This window comes from Triturus cristatus, chromosome 5_1 (genome assembly GCF_964204655.1).
Source record: "Triturus cristatus chromosome 5_1, aTriCri1.1, whole genome shotgun sequence".
NCBI classification, from domain to species: domain Eukaryota; kingdom Metazoa; phylum Chordata; class Amphibia; order Caudata; family Salamandridae; genus Triturus; species Triturus cristatus.
Window position 1 is genome coordinate 103389632 of NC_140587.1, and position 18425 is coordinate 103408056.

The 18425-nt window shown below is 48.5% G+C and overlaps 1 protein-coding gene across 5 annotated transcripts in view; it reads left to right on the forward strand.

The window, feature by feature from the left end:
• Nucleotides 1–10262, forward strand: part of NUGGC (nuclear GTPase, germinal center associated) — a 1337967-nt gene extending 1327705 nt beyond the window's left edge. For all 5 annotated transcript variants that reach the window (XM_085604518.1, XM_085604516.1, XM_085604517.1 and 2 more), the window contains one exon: nucleotides 9381–10262. In XM_085604518.1, the coding sequence (XP_085460644.1) occupies nucleotides 9381–9472 (92 nt within the window). In that variant the 3' untranslated portion in view covers nucleotides 9473–10262. The remainder of the gene's footprint in view (nucleotides 1–9380) is intronic.
• Nucleotides 10263–18425: the final 8163 nt, after the last annotated feature.

The window sequence follows — 18425 nt, forward strand, 5'->3', positions numbered from 1 at the left end:
AGACCATCCAGAACTCTGCCGCCAGACGCATTCTGAACATCCTATGCCGCAACCACATCACCGGCCACCTAACAGCCCTTCACTGGCTACCTGTCAACAAAATAATCACCTTTAAGCTGGCCCTTCCCACAGATCAGCAAGACCACAGCTGGAGGAAGATCCTTCTACCTCGCTGTGAAGAACTGGAACTCCCTACATCTGCATCTCAGGCAATCCGCATCGCTGCCGCAGTTCAGGAAGGGACCTCAAGACCTGGCTCTTATACAAGGCAGCGCTCTCACGGTTGGCTGATGTCAGACCTCTCCCACGCGCCAATCTCAGGATCCTTGCCGTTTAAAATCCGCTATGCTGCGGACACGCAGCAGAGTTAGAGGTTAGCCTCAAGCAAGCGTTTATACCGACATTACTTTTTAAGATCCTTTTTAAAACTGTTAATAGTACTGTATTTGAGTGGAAATCTAAGCTCTTCATGACGGAGATAAAGGATCCTAGGTTAAGGCTTGAAATCTGTGCAGTATTGTATGTATTAACCTGTGCAATCAATGTTATTCTGTGAATCTGTGCAATAACATACTTGAATTAGGAAATTTGCTGAAAACAGGGACGTTTAGGAATCAGTCTCATTCAAGACTCAAAACGTGGCTGTATTAGCTCTTCCAATGCCAATTTTCTCTAAGTTTGCCACCGCAGAGACGCCCTCTTTAAAGTAAGCGTTCTATAGTATTTGGTTTATTTCAGACCACTCCCATGCGCCAATCTCGGGATCCTTGCGATTTGAAACCTGTTATGCCTCAGATGCGTGCCGCTGGCTCACCAAAGGCATGCCTGTCTGCTCTTGGAATGCACAGAGTGCCAGGACCCCTGGTTCTCCACCCACTTACTCCACTGCCAGAAAGGTATATTCATGGGAGAAACTGTTTGCCATCAATCCGGTAGGGAGGGATAATAAATGCATTTCCCTAGACATTATTAGCCTTACCGATGCCCAAACCACGTTGTGCCACAAATATACAAGGCTGTACTAAACTGGGAATCTAACCTTGTGCCTAACACCAGCGGCCAGGAGTTGTACCCCAAAAAGGAAAGCATCCACTGCACACTGATCAACGCAATATCCCTAATCAAAAATAAAATAGAATTCGCCAACTTCATTGTCATCACAATATAGATCTGGCATTCGTCACTGAAACCTGGGCAGATGCTACATCAGGACGCGACCTGGTCACAGCCAACCCCTCAGGATAATCCCTACATAGACTGGATCTGCGTAATAGGAGGGGAAGGGGTCTGGCGGTTGTACACCACAAGAACAGAACTGACTCCTTCCTACCAATCCACACACCAGACTGGGAAGACCTTTTATTGGAAATTGACATTTCTAAAAAAACAATAGTTTAATCAAATACTTATCTATCGCCCTCCCGGCCAAAGACCACTTTTGAGCAAACCATCTGCTCATTAATAGAACCCCACCTCCAACTGAGTGATATTACAACACTGCAAGATTTCAATTTTTATCTGGAAATAATATATAAGAGAGACAGGACTTTTAATAGCATGAGTCTAATGCAATTGGTCCGAGGACCTACGCGCAAAGCCAGCCATACTGTGGATGGAATTTTTTCTAGCCCAGCCCTCTGGTTTAATACCACACTACCCCTGACTTGGTCAGATCGCAAGACCGTTATGTTTAACCTACAACTCTCCATTCACCTTCCATTCAGAACAGACAAACTATAACCGTCACAGTTCAACGAGATCCGAACTGGCACCATTTCTAATTACACAAATTGGTTACGATCAGCAGCGTACCAACTGACTCCCCTAAAATCCTTCAACTGCCACGGGAGTAAACCATCAGCGCCATGGTTCTCAGGAAAACTCTGGCAGCAAAAACAGCCCTGGCGGAAATAAGAACGCATCTGGCTTGAAAAACATGATTCTAGTGAAATGTATACAAAGCATCTCAGTTTATGAAAACATGATTCAGAAAGAAAAATCTTATGACTTGTCGGGGAAAATGACATCAGCCAAAAACTCTGCCAGAACTCTTTTTTAAACAATCAACTCCCTAACCAATCTCAATAATACCAACCTAGCAATCGGAAATCAATCCTTCTCTGATGAATTGTCAGAATTCATGGCAGAAGTCTACAATGTGTTTGTGGCAAATGAAGATTCTAATCGTATCCCCACTGAAATCTGCTCAGCCCCAAAATAAGCAATACATCCACCAATTTCTCCCCTCTAACATCTGAACAGATCAGTAGACTACTTGACTTGGTAAAATCTGGTTGACCATCCCATCCATGTCCCCCAACAACACTACAGGTGACGTCAAAGACTGTAGTGCCCTAGCAGATGAAGATCTTCAATAAGATGTTGGAGATGGGATATTTTCCGAAAGCTTGGGAAAAGGCATCTATCCTGCCCTGTATTTATAAAAAAAAATACAAACTCAATCCCCACAAAGCCAGCCGTTGCCGGCCAATATCTAGATTTACGTCACACACCTTGCCAATCTTATCTGGTGTTTCAGCTTCTCCCTGGTTTCATGCCGATGACACACAAATCTTTGTTTCCTTTTCCAGGAATATAAATGAAACAGCAGATATATTTCACAACTACATGGAAAAAGTTGAAGTGGATGAAGGTAAACTGCCTTAAGTTAAACTCTGGTAAGACCGACGTCCTCCTCTTTGGCAACAACCCTAACTTCTGCTCTCCCACCTGGTGGCCACAGAAACTAGGGACAATGCCAACCCCGTAAAAAAAAAAGTCACAAAACTGGGCATTGTTTTTTACTACAAACTGGCGTTCGGGGCACAGGTGAATGCACTGACCTTACCTGCCTTCAACACCTTAAGAACGGTAAAGCAAAATCTTCCATTTATCCCCCATAAACTCCAAAAAACAGTAATTGGCACACTGGTCTCATCTAAAATAGACTACTACAACGCTCTGTACCTCAACATGCAACAAAGACTTAAGAAAGCTGCAGACCCTACAGAATGCAGTCGCTCGGGGTGCTTTTAGGGATTCCAAAATTCCAGTCAGCTTCCCAAGCACTACACAAACTTAAGTGGCTGCCCACCAAAAAACACATCACTGTTAAAGTCCTCTATATCTCTCATAAGGCCCTACATGGCTCAGGCCATGAATATTTCAGAAAAAAAACTCAAAAACTATACCCCTACTTGAGCATTGAAATCAGGCGTCACAAAATAACATCAACTGACACATTAGGGAGGCTGGAGTTTTATCGGTGGCACCGCTAAACTATGGAAAAGCCTCACTCTCCATCCAAAATCAGAGACCACCCTGAATAGATTCAAGCAAGACCTTGAAACGAGTCTTTTTATTGCCTAATTCTGGATATCGGTCCTCCTTACACTGTAACGGTAAGCACCTCTGACTCTTCAGCACCCAGAAGCCTCTGAGCATGCGTGCCCTTACAAACCTTAAGGTCCACAAGCGTTCGGTGGGTGGCACGTCTTTCATTATGCAGTGAGCTGGAAGGAGATACTTCAGACTGTAGGTTTCTCGAGATTGTGGAGGATGTTCAAGCCCTCCCGAACTCCTTCTCCTCATATTCTCCCTGTCTGGTTTGTATTGTTGGCCGATAATGCTCAAAATCTCTACCTTCAGGGCTAGACTATGTAAGGACTCCTTCCTGTTAGGAGAAAACTTTCCAGGTGTTTAAAGGATATGTAATGAATGTCTGCACAGGGGTCTCCAAAGTGTGTGGTATAAACCTTTCCATAAGTTGAGGTTGCCTTTTCACAGCGTACCTTGATTGTCATGCTTGGAAGTCTGATCCATGAGGAGAGTGATATTTTAATGGATGTGCATTATTTCAAGATTACACCGCTGAACAACATCAGTAAGTAAGGTTGGCTTGCTTACCATTGCAGTGTACTTTGGTATCACATATGTTCGAGGCATATGAGCTGCAGATTACACACTTTTGCATAGATCGCCATCTGGTGTTGGGCCCAGATGTTTGCAGTTTGTTTTTCCTCTTGGAAAGTCTTCGGAAGTCACGAGGTCGGTGACTCCTCCCTTGGTCCGTATTGCGCATGGGCTTCGGCTCCATCCTCAGATTGTTTTTTTCTGCCATCGGGCTCGGATGTAATACTTCGCGCTCCGGTTCTGAACATTTCCAGTTTGACGATCGAAGCGGAATCCTCGCTCATCGCGGTATTGTTCAGATCCTGATCTCCTCAATCACCTTCTCTTCGACACATCTTCGATTCCAGTCGTCGACGGCGGCCTTCGGGCCTATCCAAGCTCCGGTCCCGGCTGATGGAAAGAACTCCATTTAAGAAGTGCCCTCGATGTGGGTCCAAATTCCCCCACACCGATCTTCATGAGGTGTGCAACCTCTGCCTCTCCCCTGAACACGAGGCTCGAGACTGTCCCGGCCTGCAAGTCTTTCAGATAGAAAAAGACTATTCGAGATCGAAGGGCCAGACGAAACATGGCGCACTCCTCAACCTCCGTTCCAGTCGACATCTTCGGGGACGACGTCGAAGCTCCGGGACAGCAGCACACCGAAGAGGACCTCGTCAGTGCTTCCGAAGCCGACGACTCGGATGTGGAGGACATCACCCCGTCGCAGAGGGTCGTGAGTACTATACCCCCTCCCACACCCGCGCCGACACCCAAAATGGCTTCGGTCACACCTTCACCTCCGGGCCTAGGCAAGACCAAAGACACCGCTTCGAACACCCCACCTTCGGGCCCGGTGAAGAAGCCTAATAAGCCTTCCGGCGGCTCGGGCTCGAGCCAGCCTGCCAGCGGTGCCGATAAGCACACTTCGGCACCGAAAAAGAGACCAGACTCCACCTCGACACAGAGCTCCGCACCAAAGCCCTCGGTGTCGAAACCCAGCCTTTTGGTACCGACCAAACACCTTAAGGCCCTCGGCACCGACACTCCCGCGCCGAAGCCTACCTCAGCGCCGACCAAAAAAGCACGGCACGGACACGCCTAAAAAGTCATCGGCCCCGAAACCTTCGGCACCGACGGAACAAACATTGTCTCAGGAACTGTTTACACCGGATCCCTTGCAAAAGACACTTACCAAGGATCCAAAAACTGGACATTTGGCACTTTCTTCTAAAAAGAGACATTTGGACAAACCGGCTCCGCCTCAACCTCCAAAGAGGAAAGACTGTGCTACCTCCCCTTTCAGAGTGCCTTCCCCACCTCCTCCCCCTCTCCACCTCCGCCTTCTCCACCCCTGCCTCATCGTTCTCCGACCCCGTCTCCAGACCATGATGATCGGGGGGACCCATACTACGATCCAGGGGATGTGCCACAAGACCCCATCTCCCGGAAAAATACAAAAATAGGGCTAATGAATTAATTCAAGAGGGTGAGACCATAACTTAACACCTCTATACGCTGTGCCTTAGACGCAGCAGAGACAGCCTCCAGGGCCATTAACACTAGCATTCTCCTCCGTCGCCATGCTTGGCTCAGAGTTTCAGGTTTTAAACCCGAGGTACAGGCCTCCATATTAAATCATCCATTTGATCAAGAACATCTATTCGGCCCAAAGGTAGATGAGGCCCTCGAGAAGATGAAGAAGGACACAGATCTATCGAAATCTATGGGAGCCTTGCAGTCACACCCTCCTAGGCGCTACTTTCGCCGCTCTTCCTTTCGGGGCACGGCCAGAGGCTACTCCTCAGACAGTGCGTCCATGTCCTACAAATCTCCTGCTCAATCCACCGTCACAAGGGGTTATCAAAGAGGCGGATATAGAGGCAGCAATAATAAAGGCAGAGGCAAAACAAATACCGCCCGCTCTGCCACACTGCCTACCCAATGACTTCCCCCTGCTCCCTCCAGACCATCCCACTCCGGTCGGGGGCAGGCTACAAAATTTCCTTCACGTCTGGGAGACCATCACCTCAGAAAGGTGGGTGACCCAAATTATTCGTTATGGGTACTGCCTAGAATTGACATCTACCCCCCCCCAAACATTCCACCCAGGCAACGCCCAATGTCACAAGAACATTCCACGTTACTAAAACAGGAGGTAATCTCCCTCCTACAAAAACAGGCGATAGAACAAGTCCCCGCCAGTCAACAAAATTTAGGGGTCTACTCCCTATATTTTCTGATACCAAAAAGAGACGAGACTCTACGACCTATCTTAGATCTCCGGCCTCTAAACACATACATACATTCGGACCATTTTCACATGGTAACACTTCAGCAGGTACTTCCGCTCCTCTCCCAGAACGACTTTCTCACCACACTGGATTTGAAAGACACATACTTTCACATTCCGGTACACCATGCTCACAGAAAGTACCTCAGATTTGTAGTGGACGGGCAACACTACCAGTTCAAGGTTCTCCCATTCGGGGTCACAATAGCACCAAGGGTATTCACCAAGTGCCTAGCGGTAGTGGCGGCACACCTCAGAAGACGGCACATTCACGTCTTCCCATATTTGGACGACTGGCTAATAAAAGCCGCGTCCTACAAACAATGTGTACATCACACCGCCACTACAATCCAACTACTTCACCAGCTAGGTTTCACAGTGAACCACCAAAAGTCCCAGCTAATACTATCCCACACAAAGCTATATCTCGGTGCCACCATAGCCTACCCCAATCCTGCCAGGATTGCAAGCATTCAGGCTTTGTGTCAAAGATTCATACCTCAACACTCTCTCCCAGCAAGAGTGTTTATGCAACTGATAGGGATGATGGCCTCTTGCATTTTCATAGTGCCTCATGCAAGACTCCAGATGCGTCCACTCCAAGAGTGCTTAGCGCGCCAATGGAACCAGGCCCAGGGGCAACTGACAGATCTGGTGTTGGTAGACGGTCGCTCCCATCGCTCTCTGCAGTGGTGGAACACCACAAATCTTTCCAGAGGTCGACCGTTCCTGGACCCGGTTCCACAAATAATCCTAACAGACGCATCGCTCTCCGGCTGGGGAGCTCATCTACTACACCTCACAGTGCAGGGCACATGGACGCCGCAACAAAAGTTACTCCACATCAACCATCGAAAGTTACTGGCAATCTTTCTAGCCCTGAAATCCTTTCAGACACAGATTTCAGGCAAGGCAATCCTTATTCGCACAGACAACATAACGGCCATGTACGACATTCAAAAACAAGGCGGCACACACTCTCCACAGCTATCTCAACTAGCACAGAGCATATGGAGATGGGCAATTCCACACAAAATCTTTCTCCTAGCCCAACATGTCCCAGAAGTCCAAAACACCATGGCAGATCTGCTCAGCAGACAGACGCAGCAGATCCACGAGTGGGAACTTCACCCGCAGGTTCTTCACCCCTTCTTTCAGATGTGGGGGCAGCCACACATAGACCTCTTCGCCACCCACGAAAATAAAAAATGCCCAAGCTTCGCCGCCAGATACCCACACCCAGTGTCCAAAGGCAATGCGATATGGATGAACTGGTCAGGCAAATTTGCGTACGCCTTTCCACCTCTCCCACTAATTCCATTAGTGGTGCGAAAGCTACAACAGCACTCCCTCACACTAATTCTAGTAGCTCCAACATGTGCCAGACAACCGTGGTACACCACGCTGTTGGAACTCTCGGTAGTGCCACACCAAAAGTTACACCTCTCACCATGCCCCCTAACCCAGAACCATGGAGAGATCAGACACCCGGACCCAGCTCAGCTCAACCTTGCGATCTGGCTCCTGAGATCCTAGAATTCGGATCCCTTAACCTTCCCCCTGACTGTATGAACGTCATCAGAGAAGCTAGACGCCCTACTACTAGAGCCTGCTACGCTGCAAAGTGGAAAAGATTTGTTGTTTATTGCCATAACAACACAATCAACCCTCTAGACGTATCTATACAGCACATCATATGCTACTTACTCCATCTACAAAGGTGTAATCTAGCATATACATCCATTCGGCTACACCTCGCAGCAATTGCCGCTTACCTACAAAACAGACAGCACCTATCACTTTTCCATCATGGAAGGCCTCAAACGAATAATTCCCCCCAGAGTACCACCCTCACCTGTGTGAAACTTAAATATAGTTCTCACAAGGCTAATGGGACCGCCTTTCGAACCTTTGCATAAATGTGAACTGCAATTTCTCACATGGAAAACAGCTTTCCTTGCAGCCATCACTTCCCTTAGAAGGGTCAGTGAGATACAAGCACTTACTATACAAGAACCTTTTCTCCAAATGCACCCAAACAAGGTTGTCCTCCGTACCAACCCAAAATTCCTACCCAAAGTCATTTCCCCCTTTCATCTAAACCAATCGGTAGAATTACCGGTTTTTTTTTCTCGCAACCTCAAACTGTTGCAGAAAGGGCTCTACACACGCTAGATGTTAAAAGGGCCTTACTTTATTATATCCAGGGAGCACAACCTTTCAGAAAGACCAAACAACTGTTTGTCTCTTTCTCTCCACCACATGAAGGCAACCCCATCTCTAAATCAGGGATAGCTAGGTGGATTGTAAAATGCATACAGATTTGCTACCACAAGGCAAAACGCACGCTATCTGTTCCCCCTAAAGCCCACTCTACACGAAAGATAGGGGCTTCTATGGCTTTTCTAGGTAACATCCCATTAGATGATATCTGCAAAGCAGCTACATGGTCAACACCGCACACTTTCACTAAACATTACTGTGTAGATGTGCAAACCAAGCAACAAGCTAGTGTGGGCCAGGTTGTACTAAAAGCACTTTTTCAAACCACTGCAACAGATACCGGTGGTCGCCGCTATGGTTCGGAACTGCTATATAGTCTATGCAAAAGTGTGTAATCTGCAGCTCATATGCCTCGAACGGAATATGCTACTTACCAGTATGCATCTGTTCTTGGCATGTAGAGCTGCAGATCTACACACGCCCACCCGCCTCCCTGGCTACCTGTATCTGTTCCAGTCTATCTTATTTAGATGCAACACACATGGGTTTCTTCACTATTATCACTACGCTCCATCTTTCCCTACTGGCGAAAAACAATCTGAGGATGGAGCCGAAGCCCATGCGCAATACGGACCAAGGGAGGAGTCACCGGCCTCGTGACTTCCAAAGACTTTCCAACAGGAAAAACAAACTGCAAACATCCGGGCCCAACACCAGATGGCGATCTATGCAAAAGTGTGTAGATCTGCAGCTCTACATGCCAAGAACAGATGCATACTGGTAAGTAGCATATTCCTTTCTTCACATTTGAAATAACATTTCATAACAATGTGTTCACGGATTGTTGGTCTAGATTGGTTCATTTTGCATTATGGGGTGCTTCCTGCTGTTGGAGTATTGATGGTGTACTAATAAATCAACTTGACAAAAAAAATCACAAACCATATTCTTTTTTTCTTCTTTAATTTCAAAGGTAATCTCCAGATTCGATCCACAGAGGGAATTCTAGGACAGCTGCGATTCACAAGTTTTCAAGGTCAAAATTTACCTGGTGGGGAAAAATAAGACTCCCAGTGCCATTCTTCAAGAATCAACAGAGAACATCATCAATGATCCAGTCTTTCCGTTCAGATCTCGAGTCTCCCCTTCTAAGGAGCTTTGGGGATACTGTTGCCTGGTGATCTCAGTGACTCCTAAAGTGAACTGTCAGTAGCTTGGCCTGGGGTTTTGCCTCGTTGACTTGCACTTTAAATCAGAACACATTTCTCAGTCTGTGTTGATGGTGTTTTGTTCAAGATTGTTGCCTTCTTCCACCCATCAGTGATTCTATTTAAATGGTGTGGTCCATTTTGAATCAAGAACAGTGTTAGTGTTCTATTCTGGGGACAAGAATTTTCTACTTTGTCTGATGCACTGCAACTTGTTGATTCTCTCTAATCTCTAGTTTCAGGCTTTTTTCTCTGAACAGTCCCGGAGTCTGCGATGTCGTTTTTCTAGCCTGTAGGAGGAGATGTTTGGCATAGATTCTTTTTGTAATTTTTGCAGATACAAAGAGTTTTATTTTCAGTGTTCATCATCATTGTTTACTTTATGAGCCGTCAGAAGGTGATTGTATAAAATGTCTTCCAAGGTGGAGATTAGTTGCTGGTCCACTTGTATCAAGAGCCTGCCAATACATGCTTTACTTGTCTTTAAGAAATTTTCTAGCACTTACATATATTTGCAGCATTTGGTTTGTTATGTGGCCATTTCAGACAAGAGTGGTGGTGTTTGCCATGTTTTTGTTTATTTCATTGTACATTAAAATATTCATTGATTGAATTTCTAAATCTAATAAACATTTACGTGAAATTGCTTCACAGATGTCTACCTTCAACATAGCTGAGATATACCAGATTGGCAGCTATTCTGACAAAAGTACTATCAAACCAAACAAGCATTTGCAATGCAGTAGGTCTCACATTTACGCGAGTTTGAGCTGTTGGCATTGTAAATGACAATGTTTTTAATTCATGTTTTGGTTTTTAAACATAAAAAGGCATTGTTATTTATAATACTAATAGCTTAAACTCTTGCAAATGTGAGGCCTATTGCATTGCAAATGCTGGTTTAAAAGGGGGGTGGACGGGCCGCGCGCATCTTCAAGTTGCCCTGCTGGGCCGGAATAAATATTGAAACTGCCTTTTTTGCTCGCTCGGATCGTTTGTGTACTGTGCTATCTGTGAAAGGGAGAGAAGGGGGCTCGGTGGGCAAGAGGGGCTGTGGGCAAAGCGAAAAGTAAAAACAAGGGGCAGAGAGTCGGGCAGAGTGAGTCGCAACAAAGAAATTGTAAATTAAAATAAATGCTAATGACACAGACGAGAGAGGATATGAAAGCTGGTGCCATGCTTAAATTTTATGCGTGGTGCCTGTGCAGATAAAAGTTATGCGTATGGCGGCCAGTGAAGTAGGCGCCATGCATATTTTTAAAAAACAATAAAAGTGGGCGCCTGCTTAAATATTAACCGCGGTGCCCATGTTGATATAAAAGCAGGCGCTGTGCTGAAACGTTAAGTGCGGAGCCAGGTGGATGGGACGGGGATGAGGGTGTGTGAACCCCGTGTGCGCCATCGTTTAGTAGGTGTTTATTGATTTGGCTAGGCTACGCATTACAAAATAGGTGTGCGGCCACTATTCTGGAAAGTAAAGCTGCCTCGCATTTGAAAAAGAAGGTAACAAGGGTATTAGAACCGCAGTGCTTTAATGGCACGCCCTTCATTCTTGAAAAAAAAAGATAAGCAAAGATAAAGCGCTACTGCGCTGCTTAAAAAATAAATGGTTGCAGATTGCTGGAAGGCGTGTCCTTTTTGCAGGTGTGTGAAAAGCAGTTACCAAAATAAGTGCTTGGAGGCTGTAATTAAAGCCTACAGAGAAACAGCACATGGAGGTGTCCTCATGTGAGATTACAAATGAAGACAAGGCGGTACTAAGGAGGGACTCATTAGCGTATTCACAAATCAGATGGCAGCATTTACCAAGGACAACAACACAAGCCAATTAAAAATATGAGCGGAGCTGCAAGTCCATACCTGACTACAGCATGCTTGCAGAGCAGCGCATGCCCTCCCCAGGCTTGACCTAGAAATTGAGAATTTGTTGTAGGCCAAAAGATGTGGGAGAAGAGCTGCTGATCCGTGTCAGAAGACATGGAAAGAAAGGGAAGGGGTGGAGCTTTGCCACAGCTTCACTCAGTCACTTCCAGAATGGTACAGAGTCAGAGTGGAGTTGCATTGCGCACCTAGTAGCACACAGGAGCATTACTGAGAAAATGTTTGGATCCAGTCTTGTGCCTGGGGAGTATCTAAGGCGAGGAATCTCCGTTTAGAAGTATCTATCAAAAATCTTGGTTACTGATCAATACTAATGTGTCATACAACTTAAGCATAGAGTCCTATCTAGAAAAATAAAAACAGAGGAACCCGCCCATGTCTACGGTCTCTTCAAGAATACTTCAGAGGCTTGGACTAGGTTGTGCAGAACATAGTTAATCCCTGCATACAGCAGACCCCATAAAGATCACCCACCTCGTTCTCCATTGTCAGATCACTATAAGCCTCATTACAAGGTCCGTGGTGTGAAATGGTCACTCTGTTCCCTGTTACTAGTAATCAATCAATCAATCAGAGACATTTATAGAGCGCACTACCTACCCGTAGGGTCTCGAGGCGCTTGTACCAGAGAGTGGAGAGCAGTGGCTGAATTAAAATTTATTAAAAGTGGTCCTTTAGGGCCCCCTTACAAATGAAGTACTTGGAAGCAGTCCTTCTGAGTCTGATTCCACTAGCAATTCCTCATTTCCACCTAGGGTGAAAAACGTGTCATTCTAAAGGCGCATGAAGTAACTCTGGTTCCCAGCACTGCTGGAATTACCAGAGACCTCCTCTTGAGACCCTAAGTGGGAATTCCTCTTCTTCCAATCAACAACCTGATGCATTATGAGTATTGTAGTCTTGGTTTGCTTCCACTGGACTAACCACCCAAATAATTATTTGTGGTATAAAATCTTAAAACTGGTAACCTGGTATCCATTGGCATGTGCCAACACTACACATGTAAAACGGACTCCAAAAGACTTTGCAGGCTTGGAAGCTGGACCTATTCACCATCCTTTAAGGCACATTCAAACAAGCCGGTGCAAGATACTGACAAAAGCAAAAATCCAGGTAAAGAGATTGGCATGGACAAGAAAGAGCAGGTGTGATGTAAGTAAAGAAGGAAATCAGGGGTGCATAAGGGCAGGTCCAAGGAGTACGGGTAGCAGCTACACGCGTCGCTGCGTTTGGTGATTGTCGTCATTAATGGTTGCATACTTATCAGGGTTTTGCTTCCTTACTTTGATCGTTTGCTTGGGTGATGTTGCCAAGTAAAGTTGATAAATACTTACGGTCCTTAAATTGAAACTGGACGCGATAAAGTTTATTTGGAACGGGACAGGATCAAGGGTCGCAAACTTACAAGGTTATGCGCAACAGTGAATTCTTTAGCAGCCATTGTCACTCGCGGGAGTCTTTAGCATGATTCTGACTGCCCGGTTCATCTGACAATTTTTGTTTTCGAGCTCGCAAACGGATGTTTGCTTATGAAGTATTCTCCTCAGACCACATCGCAATGGCATCCCTAAATCGCCTTGAAAAAGTCTACGATTAGACTAAACACGTGTCAGCAAGATCGTGTGCTGGGAATTTATGAAAAAATTAATAAAAAGAAAATCTACAGATGACTTCTTTGGGCTACTTACATTCTCTGTATGCCGGATGTCTCATCCGATTGTCCTCATGAACTTTTGTTAAGAATTGCATTGGAATTTGGACTCTGTCCAGTACTTATCCAATACTGTATTTGGATTAATATACGTGATAATGGGTGTGCTGTAACAGCTTGGTCCTTTGGTACCAAGGGTATATATGTTATTTAGAATATATGGGGCTAAATACATACTATTGGCTTGCACGGTGCCTGATATCCCAGTATGGGGAGCATAAGGTACGATTGTAACAGGTCAGTGAGCAGGACATATTTTGCAAAGAAATGTGCAACATTTAGGTATCGCGTTACATTCCAATAAAATAGCTCAGGGGGTTTAGTGTCTGACAAACAGATCTGTGTGGAAGTTTAAACTGAGTCTCCGTCTGAACAGCTAGTTCACCTTCTACCATGATGTCTGTGTAAAATGCAGGTTAGATGTTCTTTTCTGGAAGACAGCATGGGAAGTTAACACAGATCTATGTTTGTAATTTGTGGCTAACACGTTTGCATGCCAGTAAAATGACTAGAGTTAATGTGTCCAGTGCAGAGAAGTGGGTCAAACATGCAGATCACATGTTTCTATCACAGTTAGCTGAAGTTGGTGATGTGTTTTCTGACAGATCTGAATGACCTGCAAGTGACAATTTGTAATCCCAGTAGGACAGCTAGAGTGCAGAGGATCAGCACAGGGATTGGGTGTCTGCTACCCTGATCCACCTGTAATATTCAAGTCACAAGTTCCAATTCAGTAAAAGATTCTGATGGTTTACTAAGCTGAGATCTGTGTGTACACCGAAGGGCAAATGTTTGAATACGTGCAGACCAGTTTAGCCTTTCATCATTTTCAAGGTCGATAAAATAGGTGCATGTAGATGTAATTACGATAACATTGCTTCTAAAACTGGCATTGGCTACCAGGGACCGGGCCCAAGTCATATTATTCACCCCGGATTGGCCAAGAAGATGTGGTACACAGACCTCCTTTACCTCTCATAGCCCCCTCCGCTCCATCTGCCTCTCAGGGCAGACCTCCTCTTGTAGTCGCAGGGGCAGGTTCTACACCCCCACCTCCAGAGCCTGCACCTTCATGCCTGGAGATTGAACAGGCAACCTGAGCTTTTTCTCTCTCCCACCGAATGTGCTGGATGTTATTTTATTGGCCAGAAGACACTCCAAATCTGTCTCTTCCGGTAGGTGGGCTAGGTTTGTAAAATGGTGTGGAGAGATTGATTGATCCCGTACGAGCCCATTTGTCTAATATATTCTCAGTTTCTCTCTTTCCCTAGCACGGCAAGGTTGTGCAGTAGCAACGGTCAAAGGCTACTTGTCGGCCTTTCTCTGCTTACTATACCAACCCTCTTTATTTAAATCTTCCATAATCATGAGGTTCATTATGGGCCTCACTAATGGGTTTCCTCCCACTTTTTAATGCCTCATTGGGGTTTGAATTTAGTTCTTACTTTCCTGATGGGGTCTCTTTTTGATCCCCGATATGGTTGTTCCTTGAGATTCCTGGAGTTTAAGACAATATTTCTGGTTGCAATTACTTCCGCCAGGAGGGTTAGTGGGCCGCAGGCCCTTAGCTCTAAGCCCCCGTTTACCTAATTCTGAAAAAAACATGTTAGTTAGATTCCTCACCTTAGGATATCCCCAGGCATCCGGCTGGATCCGGAAAGATATTTCGTCAGCAATACCATTGCGCGTCGCTAGGCGTCGTCTGCGGCTCCGCGTCCGTCGTCTGTGGCGTGATCGCTGGGATGACGTCGGAGTACTTAGACGGCGCCCTCGCGTGCTGACGTCAGTTCTTCTTTTTTCCGTGCCAGTAAGCGCCGATCCGGGAAGAGCATACCCTATTAGTCACTTTTTGACTAAACTTTTTTGAACTCTTTTGGTTCCATTTCCAGTCGACCTCGACTCTGGTGCCGGTAGGGATGCCTGGCTTCAAACCTTGTGACGCCTGTCACCGACTGATGTCGGTCACGGATCACCACCGCCGGTGCCTCTATTGCCTTGGGACCGACCACGATGCCGAGTCGTGCCTCGACTGCCGGGCCTTGACCTCGAAGGCTAGGCGGGAGCGGTCCCGCAAGCTGCTTGAGATCCGGCAGTCGGCTCCGCGCCGCTCAAGGTCCCGGTCGAGGGACCGGTCGCAGAGCCGCAGTCATCACCGCTCGTCGGGGTCGAAGTCTTTGCATTCCGGTAAGTCGAAGCACAGCAAGAAGTCGAAGAGGTGTGATTGCTCTTCTGGCTCCCCTCGCCGGTCGCGTGACTCAGCTGAGGGTTCGGGTGGCACCACCCGCGCGGCTTCGTCGGAGCCGCAGGAGTCCCGTCCGACCCCATACCCTCCGGTCCCTGGGTCTGACGCGACTCCGGAGATCAGAGACTTCCTCGTGGCTATGAGGAGCCTGGCTCTGCCGTCGACGCCTGCCGGCGCGCCTTCGGCCCCGGCGCCGTCGTCGTCGACTCCAGTCCCGACGCCGCAGGCCCCCGCGGGGATCCAGGCCTGGATCCCGGTCAGCGCGGTCGACCTTATGACCCCTCCGCCGGCGCCGACACCTCCAGCGCCACCTTCAGACAACACCGTTCCCTGGTTTAGTGCCGGCCCGGCGTCGGAGCGGCGCCGTATCCGACGCTGATGGGTGACAGGTTCATCTTCCGCCCGGCTCCGATCCTTCCACCTGTATACCAGGAATAGGATGATGGAGACGACTGGGAGGGGTCTGAGGACCCTCTGGCACTGCAGTGCCAGTTATCTCAGGAATTGGCAGACGAACTAGGGGATGCCAGTGGTTTTGATACCTCCCCTGACACTGGCTTCATCTCTCCTCCGTCCGTGGCTTCGGAGGAAGGTGCTACGTTTTCTGCGATGCTGCGCAAGGCAGCCGAAGCCCTCGGGCTGGAGCTGCCTGCTGTGGTCGTGAGGACTAATCTTCTCACTGAAGTGCTTCAACCGCCAGCAAGCTCCTCGGAGCCTCTGCTGCAGTTCAATGAAGCACTGACTGACATTCTGAAGGGTACCTGGTCCAAGCCCTCCACAGTTCCTCCTGTGGACCGGAATGTGGCCCGGCGCCACCGCCCTGCACCGGGTGACCCCAGTCTTCTGTCGGTGCACCCCATGCCCGAGAGCCTGGTTATCCAGGCCTCTACCTCCCAAACCTCCTTCCTGTCCGCTCCTCCGGTTCGAGAATCCAAAAGGTTGGAACAGTTTGGGAAGAAACTGTTCTCCTCCCTTAGTTTAGGGTTGCGGTCTATCAACACAGCGTGTCTTTTGGACCGTTACTCCCACTCCCTGTGGGATACGGTGGAGGACGTGCGGCCCCAGTGTCTGGAGGAGGCCCTTACACGGCTCGCCCAGGCTCTTGCCGAAGGGCGTGATGCGGCGCGGCATGCAATTCTATGTGGACTGGACACAACGGACTCGCTAGGCAGGGCAATGGCGACCACGGTGGCGATTTGTCGCCAAGCCTGGCTGAGGTCCACGAGTTTCTCCAGGGATGTCCAGAGCACCCTCATGGACATGCCCTTCGATGGCTGTCGCCTTTTTGGTGATAAAGCGGTCAGTGCGCTGGAGTGCTTTAAGGACTCCAGGGCTACGGCTAAGTCCTTGGGCCTCGCGGCCCCGCGCCCGCATACTTCCGCTTTTCGTGCCTTTCGTGGCCAAGGAAGGGGCGACCCTCACGTCCGGCTAGCCACAGGCCGCAGAACCAGCCTCAACGCGGTCACGTACGTGGATTCTGCCGAGGTGGAGCAGGGGGACAATGAGCCGGTCCATCCACATCTACCCCGGCAGCATCGGCCTCAAAGCCCTCCTAGTCTGTGCTTTCAGGCCCATTCCACGACAGTGGGAGGCAGAGTTCGCCATCACCTGCTCCACTGGCGTACCATCACATCGGACAGGTGGGTGCTGCAAATCGTCAGAAGGGGCTACTCCCTCCCCTTCGAGGCGACCCAGCCATGCCACCGCAGTACCACCGCATGTCGGGGGATCACTTGCAACTTCTGCAGGAGGAAGTTACGGCCTTCTTGGCCAAGGGGATCATCGAGCATGTTCCTGGCCCAGAAGTAGGTCGGGGTTGTTACTCCCACTACTTTCTGGTTCCCAAGAAGGGCAAAGGGGGCCTGTGCCCTATCTTGGACAGGAAGGAGAAGTTCAAGATGCTGACCCTGGCTGCCCTAGACCCTGGAGACTGGATGGTAGCGTTGGACTTGCAGGACGCTTATTTCCACATCCCCGTCCTGCCGGTTCACCGGCGTTACCTGCGGTTCACGGTAGGCCACAAGCACTTTCAGTTTACCGTGCTCCCCTTCAGCCTCACCAGTGCCCCTAGGGTGTTCACAGCTCACATGTGCAGATTAGGGGTTCCAGTCTTCCCCTATCTCGACGACTGGTTGTTAAAGGCGGGCTCACCCCAGGCAGTCGTCTCCCACCTCCAGACTACGATCGACCTCTTGCATTTGCTGGGGTTCTCCATCAATGTGCCGAAGTCGCATCTGAGTCCCTCCCAGAAGCTCCTCTTCATCGGAGCGGTTCTGGACTAGGCGCAGTTCCTGTCCTCTGGAACAGTGAGTCCGGGATATTCAGGCTCTCCTTCCAATCTTTCGGCCTCTATCCCGGGTTTCTGTTAGGTTGGTGCTGCGGCTTCTGGGTCTGATGGCCTCCTGCATCCTGTTGGTGCATCACGCCAGATGGCGGATGCGGGCTCTGCAGTGGGACCTGAAGTTTCAGTGGGCCCAGCATCGGGGCAACCTGTCCGACCATGTCTTGATCTCGGAGGGCACTGCAAGACAGTTGCAGTGGTGGCTCACGGACCGCGATTGGGTCAGTGGCAGATCCCTATCCGTACCCCAACCGGAGCATGTAGTAGTGACGGATGCGCCCCTCCTGGGATGGGGGGGCCACATGGGAGAGGCGAAGATCAAAGGCCTCTGGTCTCCAGCGGAGTCCCAACTCCATATCAACCTTCTGTAGCTGCGGGCGATCTGACTTGCACTAAAGGCATTCCTTCCCTCTATCTGGAGAAGTGTAGTGCAGGTGTTCACGGACAACACCACCGCTATGTGGTATTGCAACAAACAAGGCGGAGTGGGGTCGTGGACCCTTTGTCAGGAGGCTCTGCGCCTCTGGACATGGCTGGAACATCAGGGCATCACCCTGGTGGCTCAACATCTGGCGGGCTCTCTGAACGCCAGAGCAGACAAACTCAGCCGCCGGTAACTCGGACATGGCGCAAGG